General features: G+C 36.4%; 2 protein-coding genes across 8 annotated transcripts; one reads left to right on the top strand and one right to left on the bottom strand.

The window, feature by feature from the left end:
- Positions 1-8,611: 8,611 nt before the first annotated feature.
- LOC141683554 (15-cis-phytoene desaturase, chloroplastic/chromoplastic) lies at positions 8,612-15,995 on the bottom strand. Of its 7 annotated transcripts, none has more exons than XM_074488298.1 (4): positions 14,499-15,995; positions 10,565-13,868; positions 9,775-9,872; positions 8,612-9,239 (listed from the first exon to the last, which is right to left on the bottom strand). In XM_074488298.1, the coding sequence occupies exon 1, from the start codon at positions 15,952-15,954 to the stop codon at positions 14,521-14,523; it is 1,434 nt and encodes a 477-aa protein (XP_074344399.1). In that variant the 5' UTR covers positions 15,955-15,995; the 3' UTR covers positions 8,612-9,239; positions 9,775-9,872; positions 10,565-13,868; positions 14,499-14,520. The 7 variants fall into 7 exon arrangements, with proteins under 7 accessions (XP_074344399.1, XP_074344398.1, XP_074344397.1 ...); XM_074488297.1 differs by having other exon boundaries at positions 8,612-9,872; positions 10,565-12,371; positions 12,465-13,868; XM_074488296.1 differs by having other exon boundaries at positions 8,612-9,872; positions 10,565-13,072; positions 13,792-13,868.
- On the top strand, positions 11,091-13,130 carry LOC141685044 (L-type lectin-domain containing receptor kinase IV.2-like). Its single transcript, XM_074490168.1, has one exon. The coding sequence runs from the start codon at positions 11,091-11,093 to the stop codon at positions 13,128-13,130; it is 2,040 nt and encodes a 679-aa protein (XP_074346269.1).
- Positions 15,996-24,298: the final 8,303 nt, after the last annotated feature.

Raw genomic sequence — 24,298 nt, 5'->3', positions numbered from 1 at the left:
GAGGTACATACTGTTCAAGTTAATAGAAATTCATATATATCTCAGGATGTACTAACCATGCAGGCTCAAAATAAAAAGTTAAAAGAAAAGAATGCTTATCTTAAACAAGCATTGAGTGAGGTTCTTAATGAGGTTGATGATTCCATCAAAGATGAATCCTTAGTAGAAGAAAATAAGCTACTATCTGAGAAGGTCTCTAAGCTGAAAGAAGAAGTCAACTACCTCAAAAATGAGATCGAGATGAAAGATGCATGTCTTGATGCATTAAAGAAGGAAACTTTTTCTGCTGAAGCAAATGCATCTTCTGATTCTATAGTTCCTGAACTCAAGCAAAAGGTTGCCCAGCTGGAAACTGATCTAGCCAAATATTTTCATGGAGAAGGAACCTTGAATGCTTTACTTGCCCAACAGAAATCTTCTCTTGACAAAGAAGGTTTGGGGTATGGATCAGCCAACAAGAAGAAGGTTTTTCAAAGTGGCTACAAAAGAACTCCTATGAAATACAAGATGCCTTATGAAAAATGTCAAGACTGTGGCAAATCTGGTCACACCAATTCTGCATCTCGGTTATGTGGTATTAAGGGCCGCGATACTAACTCAGCAACTAGATCTAAATCTGTACATAAATCTGTTAATATTGTTCAAATGTGGATTAAGAAATCTGACAGACATTTGTATAAGATTTATGATACTAACATTCAAGGACCCAAAGTCACATGGGTACCTAAGAGATAAAGGATCTTTTGCAAGTCTGTTTTAAAGTCCATGTTCCTCGAAACAAGTGGATTATTGATAGCGGTTGCTCTCGTCACATGACTGGAGATAAATCAAAGTTTCTCTCATTAATCGCTAAAGAGGGAGGCTTAGTTACTCTTGGAGATTCCACTACCGTACGTATTGTAGGTAAAGGTACCATAGGTAACGACAAGTTTGCTATTAACAATGTTCGTTTAGTTGACGGTCTTAAATATAATCTTATTAGCGTAAGTCAGTTAACTGATGCTGGTCATAGTGTTAAGTTTGATAAAGATGTTTGCTATATCGGTAATAAAGCTAACGAGTTTGCTTTAGTAGCCAAAAGAAAGGGAAACATCTTTGTGTTAGATTTTGATGAGCAGCAAGAAGAAATCTGTCTAGCTACCGTTCAAGAACAACATAATCTGTGGCATAGGCGTCTTGATCATGTTCATATGGATCTACTTCGAAAGATATCTTCACATGAGTTAGTTCGAGGTTTACCAAAGCTGAAATACAAGAAGTCAGAACCATGTTCAGCTTGCCAGCTTGGAAAACAGGTGAAAACTTCCTTTACTGCGAAGAATAAAGTATCAACTTCTGTTCCTCTACAGTTGTTACATCTAGATCTTTTTGGTCCAGAAAGATATGTAAGTTTGGGAGGTAAGAATTATGCTTTTATTATAGTAGATGATTACTCTCGTTTTACTTGGGTGTTATTCTTGCGTACTAAAGATGAAGCTTTTAGTTAATTCAAAGATCTTATTACTAACCTTGAGACTAAGTATTCCTTAAAGCTCAAGACTATTCATAGTGATCATGGAGGAGAATTCGAGAAAGATTTCGTGACTTTCTGCAAATCTAGAGGCATTACTCATGAATTCTCTGCCCCACGTACACCTCAACAAAACGGAGTTGTTGAACGCAAGAAAAGAACTCTACAGGAAACTGCTCGTACTCTTCTTCATGAAAGTAATCTGCCACGTAAATTCTGGGCAGAAGCGGTAAACACTTCCTGTTATGTATTAAATAGAGTGCTTATTCGTCCTATTTTGCTTAAATCTCCTTATAAATTGCTTAAGAATAAAACGCCTAACATCAGTTATTTTCGAGTATTTGGTTCAAAATGTTTTATCTTAGATACACAGAACACTAGAGGAAAATTTGATGCTAAATCTACGGAAGGAATTTTCTTGGGATATTCTACTACAAGCAAGGCCTATAGAGTTTATAATTCTATCAAGCTCAAAGTTGAAGAATCTATCAACATTACATTTAATGAATCTGCCTTGAAGATATCTCAAATTGAAGAAGATGTTGCGGATCTATCGTCTCATTCCCAAATGAGACAGTCTCATTCTGAAAAGAGTCAGTCTCATTTTGACAAATCAAGCAGTCAAGACTCTCCAGGTCCATCTCAGTCTTCTGATAATTCTTTGGGGTCTACTCAAGCTTCAGATGAATCTTCTGGCTCTCCAAAGACTCCCGATAGTGTTTCAAATGTGAATTCTGTTACTCCTCTGGATAAATCTTCACAAGCGGAAATGAGGCAGTCTCTTTTGAATGAGACAACTCCGATTCATTTCCAGGCAGACAATTCTAATGAGGAAGAGATGAGTAATATTCAACTTCCTAAATCTTCTAGGACTGTGAAGAATCATCCACCAGATAATCTTCTTACTGATTTAGATCAAGGGATTTCTACGCGAAGCAGGCTTCATAACTTATGTGCATTCTGTGCTTTTGTTGCTGAATTTGAACCGAAAAATGCTCAAGAAGCTGTTGCAAATGAATGTTGGTCGGTTGCCATGCAAGAAGAATTGAACCAGTTTGAACGTTGTCAAGTCTGGGAACTTGTCTCTCCTCCTTCTAATGCAAAAGTCATCGGTACTCGTTGGGTTTTCAAGAACAAGAAGGATGAAGATGGTAACATTATTCGGAATAAAGCTCGCTTGGTGGCTCAGGGATACAACCAACAGGAAGGAATTGATTTCGACGAGACATATGCCCCTGTAGCACGTCTCGAAGCTATTCGGATTCTAATGGCATTTGCAGCTCACAAAGGATTCAAGCTTTACCAAATGGATGTTAAAAGCGCATTTTTAAATGGTCATCTTAAGGAAGAAGTTTATTTGAAGCAGCCTCCAGGTTTCATTCATGAAAAATATCCACACTATGTCTACAAGCTCAAAAAATCTGTTTATGGATTGAGACAGTCCCCTCGATGTTGGTATGAGCGTCTCAGTCAGTTTTTGCTAAAGAATGGCTTCACTCGTGGTACACTCGATCCAACTCTTTTTATTTTTCATAAATGCCATCATTTTCTATTAGTACAGGTTTATGTAGATGATATTGTGTTTGGATCAACTGATGAATCTTTGTGTAAGTGGTTTTCTAACTGCATGCATAAAGAATTTGATATGAGTTTAATGGGTGAATTGCAATATTTTCTAGGCTTGCAAATTAACCAATCTGCCGCAGGTATTTTTATACATTAAAGTAAGTATGTGAATGATTTGCTTAAGAGATTTGCATTAGAAAATATTTGTGCTAAAGCTACTCCGATGAGTACATCTGTCAAGCTCACTAAAGATGAACAAGGTACACCTGTAGACATTACTAAATATCGAGGTATGATCGGCTCGTTATTATATTTAACTGCCTCTCGTCCTGATATTATGTATAGTGTTTGTCTTTGTGCTCGTTTTCAATCTCAACCGAAAGAATCTCATCTGAATGCAGTTAAACGGATTTTTAAGTATCTTAAGGGAACTAGAGATCTTGGAATATTTTATCCTAGTTCTACTTCTTTTAACTTAATTGGTTTTTCAGATGCTGACTATGCAGGATCACAGGTTGATAGAAAAAGTACAAGTGGTGCGTGTGAATATTTAGGTGATTGTTTGGTTGCATGGCACAGTAAAAAGCAAACATCTGTAGCTCTTTCTACTGCTGAAGGAGAATACATTGCAGCTGGTAGTTGCTATGCTCAAATTTTGTGGATGCAACAAACATTGCAGGATTTTGGTATTTCTTATACAAATATTCCAATTTATTGTGATAATACCTCTGCTATTAATATTTCTAAAAATCCTGTTATGCATTCTCGTACTAAACATATTGATGTTCGTCACCATTTTCTGCGAGATAATGTCTCAAAAGGTAATATTGAGTTAATTTATATCTCAACTGATAAGCAAAGAGCAGATATTTTCACCAAACCTTTAGGTGAAGACCGTTTTTGTCTTATGAGACGTGAACTTGGTATGTGCACTATTTCTCATTAACTCATTTTTACATCCCTGCATGCATTCTATTTAGCTTATTTGTGTCAATTATTTGCATAATTCATCTTTATGACTGAAATTGTATAATCGAGTGTTTAATTAATTGATTAATTTAATGCTGATTTATCTATGGAATTTATTGATGAATTTTTGTGAATTAATTGCCGTGTTTGGTTTAATTAGTTTGCGTGTTTCAGTCTTAATTTTATATTTTATATGTAATTATTTGATGGGACTCTTGAACTTTGGAACTAAACCGAGTTGCATGCATTTTTCCTTCAAGTCTTTAACTTTGATTTGATTACTCCATCTGTTTCTTCTCAATCTCTGTGTGTCTCCTCGTTTTTCGAGATACACTCCACCTTTCTACTTCTATCTCACTTCTAACTCTTCATATTCTTCTCTTGTCCTATTTAATCTCAACTTCTTTTTCTTTTCCTCTTTCCAAACGTTTCTCTTCTTCTTCAACAATGTCGACCCCTCATACTCGATCCAAATCTAAACCCGCTAAAACCCCTAACCCATCATCTTCTTCTCTTAAACGCCAAAGAACTAATCCCGATACCTCTATTCCAATGTCACCCGAAAAATCTTCTCAGCCTAAAATCGTGTCAAAACCCATTCTTAAAGAACGAATTTGTGATCTTGCTCTGCTTCAGCGAGTGGGTGTTGTTGATTTATTCTCCGCTCTCGGTTGTGAACCTCTTTTATCCCCACCAGATGTTATTTACCCTTCTTTGGTTCGGGAATTTTACTCTAATTTCTCAATGATGAAGGAGGATATGGTTTATTCTGAGGTTCAAGGTGTTCCGATTGTGTTCAATGCTAATCTGTTGTCTCGAGTTTGTGGTATCTCGTGCTCCGGTGTCTGTCCGTATACCACACATGCAGCATTCATGGAGTTTCCAGGATTACAGTATGAAGAACAACTGAAAGTGATTCTTGGTGAGAACTTTATCGGTACCTCTCTTAAGCCCATGGTACATGATCTTACTCCACTTGCTTTATTGCTTTTTAAATTGTTTCATACAAATCTTTTGCCTCGAAAGAGCGGTCGTGACCGTGTAACTTATCAAGATGTTGTTTTAATTTCGGTTTTCATGACTAAAACTCCTTGTGATATTGCTTCGTTGATTATCAAATACATGAGTCATTGTGCGTCTCATGAGTCTATGAACTTGTCCTTTCCTGCTTTGTTGACAAAGATCTTTAGACATTTTTCTATTGTTTCTGATGATGATAACACTGAGCCAGTGTCTACTATGTTTGATCTGTCTGTCCTGTCTGCTAATATTATTGAGATTATTGAGTCTGGTGTTCTTATTTTTGGTGAGGGTCATAAGTTGTTTGGTTCGTTTCCTGAGTCTCCTCACTATATGTCTGATCCTGATCAAGAGGACTCTGTTTTATTGAAATCGTTGTTGTCAAAAGTTTCTGAAAACAACCATCTCTTGGAGTCTCTTAAAACTCAGTTTGCTTCTATCGAGTCATTGGCATCCCTGACTTCACAAGTCAGTATGATGCGTGCCTCCTATGAGATGTTTAATAAATCTGTTACTGCTTCTCTTGAATCAATAAATGCTAAGTTGGAGATTTTACATGTCCATGATAAGAAGGTGAGTAGGGCTATAGATTTTGAATTTGGTGTGCTTCATGAGGGGATGGTTACCACTGCCAAGGCGTGGGAGGAAGAATTTGTCAAGCTCTTCTATAAACTTGGTACAGAAACCAAGTACATATCTCAGCAGGTCTCTACCCGTAGCATGCCATGGCACCAGAAAAAGGACTGGCTTGGTGATATGACTCTGGCCGAGATTACTTCCCCTTTGCCCCTGCCTGCAGTTCCTCCACCTGAAGCTTTTGGGATGACTCGTGCTGAATATCGTTCGTATATTCTGGAATGGCTTCGCAAGAGGGATGGGAAAGCTCCAGATGAAGGCAAGTTAGACAAACTGTTCTCTGAGTATGGTGCTTCTCCAGTTTACCACAACAAGGGAAAGCGAAAGACTCGAGATTCTGCTCCTGTCGATGTTGATGATTCTGACTAGTTTCTTTACCCGCCTTTTATGATGTTGAGGGGGAAAAGTTTTTAATGTGTTTGTGTTTGTTTGTTTAAGACGATTGCTTCTTGGTTTATTTATCTGATTGATTGGATGATTTTGGTTGGATAGCACTAGTTTATGTGCTGGATTAAATATTTAAGGTTTTATAACTTTAAGTACTGTTGAGTTCTTGGTTTTTAATCTTGGTTTTTAATCTTATTTGTTGTCCCATTTGTTTACCTGTCTCATTTGATTGGTCATATGTTTCATTTGCATATTCTCATGATTATCAACTGATTGTTGCATATATACACTGTTTTTATCTAACATATTGCAACAGGAGATTAAAGTGTTTTTGATAGGGGGAGCATAACACTTCTTTACCCTTGGCATCATCATAAAAGGGGGAGAATGTTAATTCGTAATTTCTGATGATGCATTGAAGAAGTCTACAACAATTCAGATTGTTAGTTACTTAGATAAGTATTAGAGTTTTGTTTAAATGTTAACTTAGTTAACTGGATAACCTTTGACTTATCTTTTCAAAACAAACTCTATCTTAGATAAACCTAACATATTTCAAATTCCTTATCTCTCTCAGGTTTATCTCTTTCAAGAAACAAACTAACGGATTACTTGTTTTATACATTCAAATATTTCAAACCTAATCTTATCTTTTATTATCTTTAAAAGAGTTTGAAATACATTATATCCGTTACATGTTTTCTATATAAACTGACTTGATGTTTTTCAGAAACATACAACTCTCTGCACTTTCCATCTTATATCTTTCTGAGAAAAACATCCTCTTAATTACATTCATTGACAATCCAGTTAATTAAGAGTATAGTCGAGTTGTAATCTTTCACATTATTATCTTTGTATTTGAAAGAAAGGTGTATTGTATCACTTGTCCCGGGTTGTGGGAATATTGATTACAAGATCAAGGCCAAGTAGCTGTGTGCTAGGTAGCTGTGTGCTAGGGAAATGGTTCTTTCATTCAGGGCCAAGATTGTAATCAAGGAAAGTTTGTAAGTACTTTATTTAAGTGGATATAATACATTCTCTATGCTAGTTGGCATGGGGACTTGGATGTAGGCCATAGATTAGGTATAGGGGCCGAACCAAGTGAAAAGATTTGGTGTTCTTGCATTAACATATTTCCAGCATTGCATGTTTATATTTCTGCAATTTACATTCTGCTGAATATATAGTATCTGTCTCATTTAGATACAGCCTGTCTCATTTGCTAAGATAGAAGAGACTGTCTCATTTGTGAACAGTTGCACTTTAACTAATTCTGTTGAGCCTACGAATTTCAAAAATATGTATTATATAATTAAATAAATCGAAAGTCAACACTAAAAGAAAACATCTTTCATTAATGTAATTGACATATTATCTACGTGTAATAATTCTTGACCCATGCTGTTGCAGCTATATCAGCAATATATTCATTAAAATAAGAGTTTTTGAGACATAAAGAACCCTAAAATTCGACTAAAAATCATATTTACGGGCGGATATGATTTAAAATTGACTCCAATTATTTTTTCTGCATAAATTAATATTTTGGTTCGACAATATTAAACTACGGCTTGGATAAAAAAATAACAACAAATGTCGCAACAGTTTGACACAATAATTTGATTGAAATCCGGAACTCCTGTATAAATAGTTCTGGAAATGCTGAAAAATATACAGCAGGACGATTAATTTACAGTAAATTTACCACAAAAAAATTCGTACAAGTTAATATCTATCACCAATAGTACAAGTTTTGTCAAGTTATAATAATTTAACAGGGGAAAATGATATCTTCTGTTCCTTTCAACAACAAAGGTAATTATTCTGGCATGAGTTTGTCTAATTAACTAAATGAAAAGAGGCATTATATTTGCTAATTACAATTAATCATGATAAGAACACTCTAACACTAAAACCACTTGTGCACTTCTGTATGTACTCATTGAAGAGTTATCCTATGGTTTGAGAGCCGTAACAGAGTTGAAGTTGATCCAGAACAGAGATTTTAAGAGATATTTTGGTTGGTACTGAATACATAACAATGCAGACACATTCTAAACTCCTCCTAGTTTCAACTTTAATGAATAAATTACCATTCCATTCTTTCAGGAGTACACAAGTCAACCAACTTTACGAAGTGTTGGTGCAGTAGTTGAACTCTTATCCATCTTGCGGGAAGTTAAATGTTCGACTCCTGATGTTTACTTGCGTAATTACTTAAAAACAAAGTACATAAGTCAATAGGACTTAAAAAACGAGTACAAGCAATATTGAAGGTCCCAAGCAAATTTGAATGTCGTAGATAATTAAGGGAGGCTTTAAAAATGTGCATGTCAAATGCCAAAACATATAATTTAGCATGTTCCAATATCAAAATGGCTTATGTTTAGTGTCTTCCTAATTATGCCATGTACATGTACACAAATATTTACCTCTAGGAATAAAACTCAGACACTGAGTGTGTATATAGATTGTGGGGGGCACTAAGTAGTTCACATAGCTAGTGGCAAAGAAAGGAAAGAAGCTCATCTTCATGCCCACCTTTTTCATAATTTAAGTTGATCACTTTTTGCCTAACAGTTTGGTAATTTTCAAACTTAAGAAACAAAGAAAGCTAGCAAGTCTGTTAAGCCTTATAATGGAAACAAAACAATTTTATTGGTAATAGCTCATAATTCCAACATGGATATATACATATAAAAAGAGAGAAAGTGAAAGGCTTTGATTTGATTGACATTGAGGTAGCTACTAGCTTGTGTGGCATTGGAGGAAGCTCTACTTGTTAATTAGTTGATTAATGCCCATCTTATAAACAGAGTTGTGTTCCAAATGTAGGTCATGTACATGACTGTAAATATGGTTATTTGATCAATTTAATTGAATAAATTTTTGCTTATGTTTGATCGAGAAGCGGAACCGCAAATTTAAACTCATAACGAGCTACTATAACTTTACACCAATATGAACTCATAACGACCTACTAAATCGAAGTTTATTAGATAAATTTAAAAATATGCACCATTGGTTAGAAACTATGCTGGCTGAACATCTTCGTATAGCTTACTTCATCTTCTCAGTCTGTAGTTGAAAGTCAATTATGAATCTACCTAATGATTTCTATGAAGTCTGCTTCATCTTCTAAGTCACGCTATCAGATAGATATAGAATGGAAATTACACATAATTATAAAAAGAATTGTACAAATTATGAGAAGAGGCAAATAACAGTTTGAGTAAATGAATGAAATTTCACAAAATGGGAAAAAACTATATGATGAACTGTCTGGAACTGAAGAATAGTATGGTTAACTACCAAGATACAGCAAAAGTATAGCATATGAAATGCTTTTTTCTCTTTCACTGTATCCCTGTTCAGTTCATTTCAACAACGATTTTTTCGACAAAAAACACAGATATACCCTGTAAAATCATCATCCTAAATTTGGTAATATCATGTACTTCTGTTATCTTCTGACATTGATTTTATTTAAGTTGCGAGAAACTGGATATATTTATAATTAAGAAATTAGTTGAATGCGCTACGAGCGTATGACTCTGCAACACTGGAAAACCCATGTCTCAAGAATTAAAATCGGAAAGTAAAAAGAGGTGCATAACAGAGCAGCGTTGAAGAGGCACTGCATTACAGTTTCTTGATAATTAAGCATCAAATTATAAGCATACCAGAGAGTAGCTGCGAGTTCTGGATATGTTCACCAAGTTATAGGACTTTGTCTCCATTGAAAGTTTACAGAAGAAGCATGTCAACTTGCCAAGATGACCTAAACGGGAAAGAAATAAAGCATCAAGTTGAGAATAATTAATCATTTTTCAGTATTTAACATTACAAAGTATGAGCTGCAAATTGTCACCCAGAACATAGACATTAACATCTTTTTCTATCTCGGTAAAATAGACAAGCATATGGTTGAGATTGGGTTTTGAGCTCTTAGGCCACATTTTTAACTATCAAGTTGTAGCAGATTGTATCCCCGCCCCAGGAGTTCCGAGTCATGGAATTCCAGCCCTTATTTTTGAGATCACATGTATGATACAAGCCAACAGTTAACAAGACTTTCACTAAATAATATCAGCATGACTATGAACCAGCTTTAAATCTTAAATTTAATTCCATATGTGCCAAATTTTTAATGGCTTTGTACTGCTGCATCTATGAGGAGAAGGATTTAATTATCTGATAATTATTATCCGAAAGGAAGGTTCTTTTCCTGAGCAGAGAGCTCACTCTATAACAGATAGTCATAGGAAAAGAGACTTACAGAGTAGCAACTCTAAAAAATAGAAGTAATATTTAACCTGTATAATTGTTCTAGTCAGGTTTCAAACATTCATGCACGCATATGCATCAGCTCACATGTATTATACAATAGAATAATCATAAACCCTTTACATGTTTTCAATAATTAACAGATTACAATTTGACAGTTTATTAAGAAGAATTTTCCCTTCGTACCTCGAATTTGAGATCCCCTCCCCTTTAATTTCCTCCGAAATAGCAATAGATCTCCTTCATGAGCAAATAGAGCCTCTGAATGTAAACAACTGCATGAAATCATACGACTATTCCCATGTGCATGCAGTGATAACCTTTTTATTGGAGATAGTAAGATCAGCTTGCATGGGGATAAGATTAGTAATTAAATTATAGTGAAAGCACATACATATTGCATCTTGTGCAAGCCAAATACTATCACCATAGAAGTCGGGATCGGTATCACAGATAACGAAGAGGCATATTAAGTTAATGAATCCAACAAGATAACGAAGAGGCGAATTCTGTTACGTAATCCAACTTGGCGATATAAAAAATCCTACTTCTGGACAGAATGTATGTTCTTGACACCTCTTATAAAATTATCTACAAGTCTGTTATCCTTTAATAATATTAGCATAAGCCCATATGCCAAAACTATCCTAATTTCACAAATTAGTTGACTGCACAGCGTCCTACAAGTTTAACACTAATTGTGAATTCTGCCATGAAATTCTTGTTCTTCATGTTGCAACTTCTTCTTCTACAATTTGTCCATTCTCAAGTAAATTTCACATACAACGGGTTCAAGCATGCAGATCTGAGTTTTGATGGAGATTCATATTTAAGATCTGATGGCATATTGGCAATCACTAATGATAAACCGAAGCTCATAGGACATGCATTTTATCCATCTGCTTTGCAATTCATGCCAAGTCAAAATAAAGGTAACAAATCTTCTGTTGTCACCTTCAGCACCAATTTTGTGTTCTCCATAAACCCAAAGTATCCAGAGATTGGGGGCCATGGCCTCACCTTTGTTCTCCTGTCCACCAAACAACCACCAGAATGTCGTTTAAATCAGTACATGGGCCTTCCAAATGATACTAGTATGGAAACTTATTCCACCCGAGCACTAGCTGTTGAGTTTGATGTTGTCCAAAATCTTGAATTCATGGATATCAATGATAATCATGTTGGGATTGACATATCTAGCTTGTTCTCTAATATTTCTAAACCAGCAGCTTATTTCATAGGCAACACCACCATGTCCATTAATCTTAAGAGTGGAAGTCCATTCCATGCATGGATTGAATATAACAATCAAGAGATGCTGCTGAATGTAACTGTAGCTCCTGTTGGCATATTGAGGCCACAAAAGCCCCTGATAAGTCTTCCTATTGACCTCTCAACAGTGATAAATGAATATATGTACATTGGCTTTACTGCTTCCACAGGTTTGCTCTCGGCCAGCCATAATATCCTTGGCTGGAGCTTTTGTTTTGGTGGGAAGGCACAAGATTTAGATCCATCTGAACTCCCATCTCTGGATAAATCGGTGAAAGTAATTCATAGTAAGGGATTCATTGTGGGCATCAGTTTGGCCACTGTCACTCTAGTTATCTTGATTATATTAGGTGCTACTCACATCATACACCACTTCAATAACGAAGATGACATTTTAGAAGACTGGGAGGTTGAGTATGGAGCTCGAAGATTCAAGTATTCAGATCTCGTTGCAGCAACAAAAGGATTTGGTGAGAAACACCTTATTGGATCTGGAGGTTTTGGAAGAGTCTATAAGGGTGTCATCCCTGAAACGGGGCTGGAAGTGGCAATAAAGCGAATAGCTCAAGACTCCCGCCAGGGAATGAGGGAATTTGTAGCCGAAATAACAAGCATGGGACGACTCAGGCATCGTAATCTGGTACAGCTACACGGATGGTGTCGCCGACAAGACGAGCTGCACCTCATTTACGATTATGTTCCAAATGGAAGCCTCGATCACCTATTGTTTGAAAATCCTCAGCAGAAAAAGAAGTTACTAACATGGGAGAAACGGTATAATATACTAGTTGGCGTTGCACAGGCATTATTATACCTTCACGAAGAATGCGACCAGATAGTAGTTCACAGAGATGTGAAGCCGAGCAATGTCCTAATAGATGCAGATCTTAATGCTAAGCTTGGAGATTTTGGTCTTGCAAGGACTTATGACCATGGATTGCACCCACAGACCACTCACATAGTTGGGACACTGGGGTACCTGGCTCCTGAACTCACCAAGACAGGTAAAGCCACAACAAGAACAGACGTGTATGGCTATGGTGCACTTATGCTAGAGTTAGTTTCTGGTAGGAGGCCAATCGAGCCACAAAAGATCCCTGAAGAATTGGTTCTGGTAGACTGGGTTAGGGACCTACATTCTGGAGGAAAAATACTTCATGCAGTTGATCCTACTCTAGATGAATACAACCAATATGAAGCAGAGGTTGTGCTTAGTCTTGGCTTACTTTGCTCTCACCCTCTTGCTGATCACAGACCCAGTATGAGAAGTGTTGTGCAAGTTCTGTTAGGGGATGCCAGCATTCCACAGCTACCATTTGATCTTCACCAAGAAGGCGCTGGTGTGATAACAGACTACTCAATGATATATGATAAAGGTTGTCATCCTCCATCAGATGGGGCATCTTCATCACAAAGTACTAGCTTTACAGGATTTGACAAGAAACTTGTTGGTACTCAGGTATCAAGGGCTACATTTTAGGAACTGTGCAAACTAAAGCTCTATGAATTTGTTCAGTGTATTATGTCAAAAGAAGACGTTTAGATAATTGTAACATATCGGCAATTATCATCATCTTAAGAATGTGTGTTAAATAGTGAACATGCAGATGTGTTGAAATCCAATTTAAAGATTTCACTGAAACAAAAATATAAATGTTATATTGTTTAAATTTCTAAGAACCGAATATTTAAAGATATGACTGAAACAAAGATGTATATGCTAAACTTGTTTAAATTTCTAATTATCAGAAAATGACACTAATTGCATCATTAATGGTTTTTGGGTGTTCTTAAAGCTGAAGGTATCAGATGTCAATCAACATTTTTTGCGTCATCTAGGAACTCTCGACAGAAAGATAAATTACTAGTTCCGGGCATACTTTTGTAATCAGTACTTCTTTTATATCAATTTCTATTTGGTTGTAACTTGTAAGTAACAGAAATAACATTTGTTAAATTGTCAACTAAGGTGGGTTAAATTACCACTTTCTCTTTTTTCTAGGCAAATTAAATCAACATCTTACTACTAACATGCTTTCTTATCAACACAGCATCATATTCATCATCTGACCATTCTCGTTACACTTGACAAGTCAACAAAATATAGGACAAAATATAGAATGTAGGCAATTAAAACTTACAGATTTGATGATATCTTCTGTAAGAAATTTATATCCATGTTGCGTTACATATTCAGCTGCCTCTAAATGTTCTGGACCTGTAGACAGGTAAATAATTAAACAGAAAACTCATGAGAGATGATCTGAGTTCAACAAGTATACAGAGAAAGAGCACAGGAACCTTTCAGCAAATTGTCTGTTTCTCTTCCATTGTGCAAATGAATGCTAAAATTTGTATGTTAATAACATCATCTAAATTGCGTTCAGATGCACATTTTTCCAGCAAAAACTATTATTTCGTAAATGCGCCTGCATAGAGCATCTAAACTAAATGCGCCTGCATAGAGCATCTAAACTTCATAGAGAAACTACAAGAAATATCATCCCTCTCAATCATATATAAAACATACACAAGGATAAGACTGAATTACTTACAGAAAATTTATCGCAACTTCAGGTAAATAAATAAAACAAAACAAAAAATTTCACTTATAGTAAACTCAAAATATGAAAACAAATTTCTAGAGTCCTTCGAAATCTGTAAAGTCTTACTATGTTTGTCTATATACCGTTGTTTTGCCACTGGAACATAATGTTTGTAAAAATTTCAAAACTTGTTCAAGAACAATTAGACCTTGTAAGAACTTATGCATTGTCACATTAAGAAAAGAACAACTCAAATCTCATTTTTCTATGCCATTTTGTACAAACAATTAACTACAACTCACAATTTAAAAGTGCAACACAAAATTAAACTTGGATCAAGGCCTCATCTTTGAGCAAGGCTTCATCTTTGAGCAAAGCCTCAACTGCCCTCCTCCCCGACACCAAGGCTCCATCAAATGTGGCACTAGTCAAGTAATCCCCACACAGGTACAACCCTGGCCCTAATCTCGGATCCTTCATCAAATCCGTGGGTGGACACTGATTCGGCTGTGCAAACCCTATCCTATACGTTCTCAAATGTCTCCACGACCCAACCACCGACCCTCCAAACCAATCCGAAAGCTCCTCAACAACCTCAGCTATCAAATCCTCATCCGAAACATCCTCAAACAATCCAATAAGTGAAACCGACACCAAACTCTTCCCTGGCGGTCCATACGACGGAGCCACATTTGTCGCAAAAAACATGTTATTCACAATCCCTTTACCCGAACCATTAATATACAAAACCGGATCCTTAAAAGGTATTTCCTCCACATCCGTAGAAAAATACAAACAAACAGTTCTCCGAGGCTCTCTGAACTCCCTATCCATTTTCCTACCTAAAAGCCTAATCGCTTCGGGTTCTTCAACAGCAAGTATCACTCCACTCTCACCCCTCAAAACCTCACCATTCTCAAGCTCAACACTCACACCAGAATCCAATCCCATTCCCACATTAATCATACGAACTCTCGAGTTCAACTTAACCGATCCAGCTGGCAATTTCCCAGCCAACTGTTCAGGAATCGCGGAAATGCCATTAGCAGGAAGTGTGTTAGTCCCAACTGCTAAACACTTAAACACAAACTCGAAAAGCCTCGAAGTTGTCCCTAATTCCCTATCGAAAAAAATCCCTCCAAAAAACGGACGAAAAAATCTATCAATCATATTTTCCGAAAATCCAATCTCTCTTAGTAAATCAATAGTACTCACTTCCTCACACTTAAAAATCTCCTCATCAGACTTAATTAACACTTTAATTCGCGTCACCGCGACTAACAATTTATCGAAAAATGTCCCAATTGGATTAACAAGCGTCGATAACGAGTCCGAAAAGTGTCGTAAAGGATCAGAAACGGTATAAAAGTTGTTGTGGTAGTACACTTTGGCGCCCGAGTAAAATGTGCGTAAGTTTAGAGCATTGTAATCTAGAAGCTTCTGAGCTTCGGGATAAGCGGTGATGAAGATTTGGAAGCCGCGGTCGAGGAGGAAGCCGTCGACGACGTCGGTGCGGACGCGGCCGCCGACGGCGTTTGAGGATTCGAGGAGGAGGAAGGGGATGTTGAGGGAGGTTAGCTTGGTGGCGGCGGCGAGGCCGGAGAGGCCGGCGCCGACAATGATGACGGGAGGTTTGGTAGGTGAGGGTGGTGAGAGTTGGGAGATGATGAGTCGCCGGAGATGGTGGCGGCGACGGTGGGGGAAGGCGGAGATGGTAGGGAGTGTGAGAGTGGTCATGGCGGGAAGGAATGTGATCATACCTTATCTAGTGATCATCCAATCAGTTTTGTTCATCTAAATACAGTATACACTATTTCTTTTATTTTTAGAAAATGTTCTTTATTTAAGATATTTTGAATAAACTCACCTCTCAAATTTTTAAAATAAATACTTAATTTAAGAAATGTTACTTAAATATGTACTTGAGAGTATGTTCAATAATATTGAATATATTAGTTGGTTGAATTACTTGTTATAATCATTTTAGCTGAAAATAACAAATGCTCCAATGATGTTATATATAAAAGGGAATTTATCAAAAATATCACATTTTATTAACATATTTGTAAAAATACGGACGCAGATTGCATATGTGATTGAAACGGTTACATGTTGAAACGGCTGCATATGTGGTTGTATAGGAGGTTGATCCGTATTTTTATAAATTTTTTCTGCAACTTGGATATTTATACAAAAATTTCTTATGTAAAACTAGTTAGATAAAATTTTATCTAAATTGAATCTTGCTTTACCAAATATATCCAATAATATAGTTTCTGTTGAGGGCAATTCTGTATTGAAGTGTTTTTTACATTTAATCTATGTCATGATATTTACCCAATGGTTTTAAAATATTTGAGATGCTTTGATGCTTTGGTATATGATCTACTACGTGGAATAATAGTCGGAAGATGGCTTATTAACACTATCTCCGGTGCAACACACAATTATTCATTGCTACTGAACAAATCAAGCATGAAGAGTTGAAATTACATATTGATAACTCCTAGTGGCGGGGAAATAATAACTCCTGATGACGCGGCTGCTCCTTCGATATCGTGCCTGGAATTTTCACCGCTGTGGAGATGTAGCTGTGGTGGGGTTTCTACAAAACAAAATCGGAAAGGGGGTTTGGGTTCCGCGGCACCTCCGGTGTGAGAGTAAGAACTCGCTTTTGGGGAAGATGAAGATATATACGAATGCAAGGTGGTTGTGTGTGTATATGAGTGTGAGAGAGTGATTAACCTCAAAATCTCACCTAATCTTGGGTTATGTATAACCCAAGGGTGGGTTTTGGGGTTGGTACTTTTAAATCGTAGTCATCGATTCTGGGAGCGGAGGACACCTGGTTGGAGTGGATACTTTACACATGTCAGCGCGGGACTGGTCGAGTAATGTTCTAAGGATCCTCTGATACGTGCCCTGATTATTTCCATGATTGATGTGTGACAGTTGTCCCCATCATGTGCTTGGGTCAGTGCCTCACGTGCTGAGATTTCTCAAGGTTGGGCTTGCGGGACTGGGCCAGTCAGGACTGGCAGTGCGCAGGACTAGACTGAGTTAGGGGTTCAGGGCTAGTTCTTCCGGGAGCTATTTGGAGTTAGGAGTCCGGGGTTAGGTCTTGCAAAACCATTTCAACTTCCAAGTCCGGACTACTTACCTCAATGCAATCCGGACTTGGGGGCACGAAAAGCTCAAATTCTTCTAAAGACAACCAACCTTAATCCTGATTGGCCGAACTCAACCCAATCCGGACTGGGGGCAAGAAAAACTTAAATTCTTCCAAGAACAACCAACCTTAGTCCTGATTGGTCGAACTCAACCCAATCCGGACTGGGGGCAAGAAAAACTCAAATTCTTCCAAGAACAACCAACCTTAGTCCTGATTGGCCGAACTCAACCCAATCCGGACTGAGGGGCAAGAAAAACACAAATTCTTCTAAAGACAACCAACTTTAATTATGATTGGCTGAACTCAACGCAATCCGGACCGGGGGCAAGAAAAGTTCAAATTCTTCTAAAGACAACCAATTTTAGTCCTGATTGGCTGAACTCAACGCAATCCGGACTGGGGGCAAGAAAAGCTCAAATTCTTCTAAAGACAACCAACCTTAGTCCTGATTGGCCGAACTCAACCCAATCCGGACTGGGGGCAAGAAAAGCTCAAATTCTTCCAAGAACAACCAACCTTAGTCCTAATTGGCCGAACTCAACCCAATCCGGACTGGGGGCAAGAAAAGCTCAAATTCTTCCAAGAACAACCAACCTTAGTCCTGATTGGCCGAACTCAACCCAATCCGGACTGGGGGGCAAGAAAAGTTTAAATTCTTCTAAAGACAACCATCTTTAGTCCTGATTGACTAAACTCAACGCAATCCGGACTGAGGGGTCTAAAGATAACAATAAAAAGCTCATGTTCTTCAAACATGCCCAAATCTACTTCCCCATCCAGAAAATATGCATAAGGGAGTGGGGGGCACATTGTGGCGCCCTCCAAACCCGGGTCAGAAGTTTGGGGTCCACAACACATACACAATATATAACTCTGTAAAAGAGATATTATTTATAATGACCTTACTTCACAAAACCACGGATCACAATAGGTTAAAGTATGAAAACAAGCCACAACCTTAACTTTTATTACAACGTACCAAATTTCTCTTTAATTTAACTTACAACTGATAATAAAAGTATTCTTACAATTTGACTATCTCTCTACCCCATGAAGCTTCTGCTAGCTCGATCCAACTCAACTGGAACCTTAGCCCGCACTTTGGACTGAGAAACTTCACTATCATCCATATCCTTTTCAACTGTAACATATATAAAAAAATTTGCAAGAGTGAGCTAACTAGCTCAGCAAGTCATGATAACGATAACTGAGGTTAAACAATGATCAAATGAGATGATTCAAAGGAATCAAGTTTCTTTTTAACTAATCATTAGAATTGGATATTCATTTTAAGTTTTAAACACCAAGGTTAGGCTGCTGATCAGTCACGCACCAACCCCGAGCAAGCACACAGCACTGCTCTAATTACTGGATCCAAGGCACACATTGGCCTAACTTGACCATTGGTATGGTCTGACCACGAATCTGCTCCACATATATAAAAATTATCCAATCATAAAGCAATTCAATATGATAACAATATGATTCAATAAAACAAGATCATAATCAATGATGGTTAAACATTTGCATAAAAACGTAAGGAAACTCATGGATATCTCAAGGGTATATCAGGGTATGTATAACAAACGGTTTTCAGTTTGTACAAGGGTCAGGTATCAGACCAGTAATGATTTTTCAGGATATGGTTCTTTTATGTTATAAGGATTGGTTGCGGTATAAAAGTTTCTAGGGTTTCAAACAATTTTCTTCTAGTGTTTGGTGTTTGGTAATTAAACATTTGGGGAGTAGTATCATATCTGTGTGGTTTGGTATCTGAGGTATCCATATGATTTAGTCCTTGGGTTTCCGAAATAGTGTATCAACAAAGGATGGTTTGCAAAGAATAAGGCTTACGGCTCAAGATCAAGAAAGAATCTTGGTTCAAGGGTAAATAGTTTAAAGCACATGCATTATAAAACAGGAGTTATGTTTAATAATAGCAACATGTTATGAAACAGTTCGAAATCATTGGTAATATATCTTGAAGAAAAGTTCAGAAATACTTGCCTTATAAGGCTTTGCAACTATTACTGATCAACTCTGAGCCGACTCTGCTGCTCAGGCTCTAACGTCCAACCACTAGATCCCCTTTGGATTCGACTTCGACACTCAGGTCTTTCTGTTGAAACTCTACTGAGCTCATTAACTGACTACTAGGTCATCTCTAGTCCATCGTCCACTTTCAGGTTCCTTATTATAACCTACAGGGTCGAAATACCCTACGTTAGACGTCTAGGTATGCTTGACATATCCTCTATACTAATTCTTATCCAACGATATTGAAACCCGACTCGTAATAATTCATATTAGAATAACACAGACAACAATTAGAGTTCACATTCTCGAAATCGATCCAGTGTTCGTTTTTCAGAAAATACGTATACTCGTCATTTTACGAAATTAGGGCTACTGTGTTTTGGACAAAACATACAACACAACATACAATCAGAATCTGTATAAAACATACGTATATGTATTTATTTATAATCGCTCGACGCTCCGATAATCTTTGGATACGCTCCCGCATTTCCGTAGTTCGATTTTCCGGAAATCGGACATCGTCCCCTTTGTTTATCGGACTACCCGTCGAAAGATCCATCGACGTCAATTCAATAACGACAATCCAATTCATAACAACTACAATCCCAATCATCAGTTAAACCCAAAAATCAATCCAATCACAATTCGTCAACTAAATTACGTACGCGACTTAATGTAAAAATCAAATTCTCGTTTCAAGATAATTTCACGAATCGATTGATTTATTTTATAAAAATTAGGACTCAGAATAAATTCATCACCGTCCACCGTCGGCTCGCCGAGGCTCATCGCCGACGGCGGTAAAATTTACGGGTACCCGATTAATTCTGGGTTTCCAACGTAAATTCTATCGATTAAATTAATAATAATTCCTGTATGATCTTATTATTTATTTCACAAAGGCCGTCAAAATTCGATCCTGCAAAACATAAGAATTCAACTTAGCATAATAACGAACCGAGAACCCAACACATTCCTTCCAACAACAAGATTACAGAGACAATATAGCAGCCGAACACACCCACATCAACGCGCGGCACAAGCAGATGCTTGCAAACACACACAGTCACGCTCGCACATGTATAACAAAACACACACTTAAGCACATATAGATACACAGGATATACATAAATATAAAACGGAAATGGTAGGAACAACAATGGCCGGAAAAGCGGCGATGTCGGCCGGGAAACAAGAGTCCGGCGACGGAAATCACCACGAACAGGAAAGGGAAAGGGGAAAAATGATTGAAAGAAAGAAAATAGAGGATGACATGAAGATTAGGTGAATAACCGAGAGGGAGAGATCGAAGGAGATTGAGAGAGTCGAGAGATGTAGAGAGATTGATGTTGCTGGATAAATAGGGATGGGTTGATTGATTTTTATTTTTATTATTATTATTATTATTATTATTATTATTATTATTATTATTATTATTATTTTTTCCTTTTAACTAACACATGTAACAACCAAAAACGCAGCCCACTCCTAGACCGCCACGTGTTTAAACAGATAAACATGAATTTTGAGGCCCGGTTTATCTACGAATCCAGTAATTAACGAACCGGGTCGAACTTTAAACAAATTCAGAAAATTACAAAAATAGTCTTAAAATGTTACGAATATCCCGAAGTTTATAAAAACATAATTTTCGTAGTTTTAAAATAAATTTTGAAACACAATTTATACCCGCTTTTATCAATTAAACGAATCAACATGCGGGTCAAATTAATCCCAAAATTCCCAAAATAATTTTAAAATTCTCGAAATATTCCCAACTTAAATAAATATGAGTTTCATAATTTTTGAGAAATTATGGAATTAAATACAGATTTTACAAGTAAATATAATCAGAAAATCACACAGAGTTAAATAATTAATGAAATATTGATTTCTAAATTTTATAAAATCCCAAAAATAAATATTGTAATTGTAAAATCACAAAAACAATTTTAGAGACATTGCAAATATTTATGCCAATAAATTTGTACTAAAATCACTTTTAAAAGTGCAAATAATTCAATATACTCAATAATTAACTACACGAACCACCTTGTACACCATAAATCACACATAAATAATAATAAATCAACATCGAGCTGACAAAAACTATACACATACTTTATTTATTTAACACTTCCACAATTAGATATTTAAATAATTTAAAAATACACGGGTCGTTATATCTTTCCCCCCTTAAAAAGATTCTGTCCTCAGAATCTGGTCTAATTACTCAAGTGAGGATATTTGTCAAGCATATCTGACTCTAATTTCTAAGTAACTCTTCTACTCGCGGATTTCAAACGTATTCATTATAGATATATACTCATTTCCAAGGACTCGCCTGTAACGATAAAAAATTTGGATCGATCACTATATGCAGAATAAACTTAGACAGGAGCCCATTGGCTCCTAACCAATCGCTTAATTCAAATTAGATACTTATCGCTTTAACATTGACAAGCAAAACACATTATGTGTACACACTGTGGTGACGGTCACATCAACTCATGAACAACTTTACCTATATTTATCAATATCTCGAATGGTTTACTAAGTTTAGGACTCAGCTTGTCCCTTCTATTCGGACCTGTCCAACCTCTTTCAAGGTGAAACTTTTACTAATACTACTGGTCTCATTTCTATATTCATATTCTCTCTCAATATAATTTTGCCTTCTTTCTTTGTCTACTCCGAGCTGCTTCAATCAATATTACTGCGATCTTGGTGTGCTGAATTAACTTAAAATTTGACAACTTTCTCTCTCCCATTTTATTTTAATAAAAATGGGGACCTACACTTGCGTTCACATGAAGCTTGATAAAGTGGCATCCCAAAGCTGACATTGATGATAAATGATCATTCCAGTGTTTCCTTAAAAATCAACCTCTCAATATATTTTACATTTCCTGAATCACTTTTATACCTTGACTCTCCATTCAAGGATGATAGGCGGTGCTCATTTTCAGCTTGGTTTCCAAACATTTAAACATTTCTTACTCTTTTCAGTTTAGGCTGAAAAGTAATCTCATATATTCACGCATTATCACCTTTAAGTATTTGAACTTCAGATTCCACTCTTTCCAATTCGTTTATTAACTCCTCGGTGGTCTTCATTACATCTAATCCTTTTTGTCGGCATAAGGCATTTGTTACCATACGGCTTTGCTTAGGTAGTTGTAAATGGATTAATTCAAAATCTTTTGTTAACCTTGGTCAAAATTTCATTCTTGAAGACTCAACGTATAGTTGCTTTCCTTCTGATCTTTGGAGAAAAATCTGTGGGCATTCCATGCAGGCTTTCTTATTCTTTGAATGGCTGAGGATGGTATCAATAAATACAATTTGCTTATCCAAGTACTCCTTATACACCACATTTCTTAATTCTTTATAGCCACCTAATACACTTGTTATTTCACATAATATCACCAGAGCTTGCAATACTTTTAACTCACTTTAATCATAATCTCTAATATGTTCTCAGGTTGGATCTTAAGTTAATCCTCGAGACATAACACACTTCTTAGATTAGGTCTCATAGGTAATCAATCTTTATAGGGGTCTCACTTCTTCTTATTCGTTGAACTCCCGCTAATCAGTACATAATCTCATAATTTTATTTCTTTTTTTCCGACAACATCACTGATACATTTTACAATTTGCTTCTTGTAAAACCACTCCTTGGTCTGCCTTGGTTATTAGGCTTCCTATACTTCGTTTTAATTCTTCGACATGTCTAACACTTCCCAATCTATTTTAAAATCCATTTCTTATACCCGATTATCACTATTTTTCTTTAAATTTCCATATATCTTGGCGTCTCTTCAATAATTAAATACTTAATATTGTAAATTTTTCCTGTGGGATCTCATTTTCTTAATTCTTCTACTTGTAGCATCCAAGGGCTGTGAATTTTCCTCTTACTAACTTCTAACATCGTGATCCATTATCCTCTCTTGACATTACCTTATCTTTTCTTAACAATTTTGATTAAAAGGTTATACTACCCGTCCTTGTTTCCTTGGGATTATATATCTGATTTCCAACTCCAATTTCTGAAATTCTATGGGTAATTCTTTTCGGTGCAGTCCTTATGTTTATTTTCTCTTCTTTTTTTTATTACTTGCTACTACACTTGCTTTTCCTCGTGGATACATACTTTAAACTCTTATGGTTCGTATAGATCTTACACCTTTTTCCATACATATCATGTTTCCCAATCTTTCGAAACAAATATTATTACTACTATTCCTAGTTATGATTAGGATACTTCTGCTCATAAGGTTTCGATTGTCTGGGTGCATACACAATAACTTTATTGTGCTGCATCAACACACATCCTACTCCCTTATGAGAAGCATCATTATAAATTACCAAACCTCCTTGATACTTTTAAATTGATAAAACAAGTGCTATAACCATTCTTTCATTTAACTTCGCAAAACTTTCCTTCACCCTTCTCCACTTCACAAAACTTCTTGCTTATCTTGATTAGCTTCATCAAAGGTATCGCAGCTTTCAAGAAATCTTGCGCAAATTTGCAATATAACCGGTCCATGGTAAAACTTCTTACTTTTGTTGGTGCTTTTAGCCTTTCTTTATTCATAGTAACTTTAATTTCTACTGGGTCTCCTTTGGTCTCCTCCTCACTGATTACTTATGCTTTCTATCATCAAAACTTTCACATTGCAAACTTTATATACAACTTCTTTCATCTCCGACTCCTCAGTTATCATTAAATGCTTCGCGTGGTCCTCCGTTGACTTTAAGTAACATAATTATAACTCATCCAAATATTCCTTAAAGATTATATCCATAGGTTCAATCTCCAATTGGTAACGCCCAAATCTTAAATTAATTTTAGAAAATACTTTGCTTCTTCTGTTTGAT

The sequence above is a fragment of the Apium graveolens genome, chromosome 9 (assembly GCF_009905375.1).
Source record: "Apium graveolens cultivar Ventura chromosome 9, ASM990537v1, whole genome shotgun sequence".
NCBI lineage: Eukaryota > Viridiplantae > Streptophyta > Magnoliopsida > Apiales > Apiaceae > Apium > Apium graveolens.
Note: the sequence above shows the minus strand (reverse complement) of the source record. Positions and strands in the feature narration are given on the sequence as shown.

Excerpts from the sequence above, each read along its gene's own strand:
- LOC141685044 (XM_074490168.1), top strand. The coding sequence starts at position 11,091 with ATGAAATTCTTGTTCTTCATGTTGCAACTTCTTCTTCTACAATTTGTC.
- LOC141683554 (XM_074488295.1), bottom strand. The coding sequence starts at position 15,954 with ATGATCACATTCCTTCCCGCCATGACCACTCTCACACTCCCTACCATC.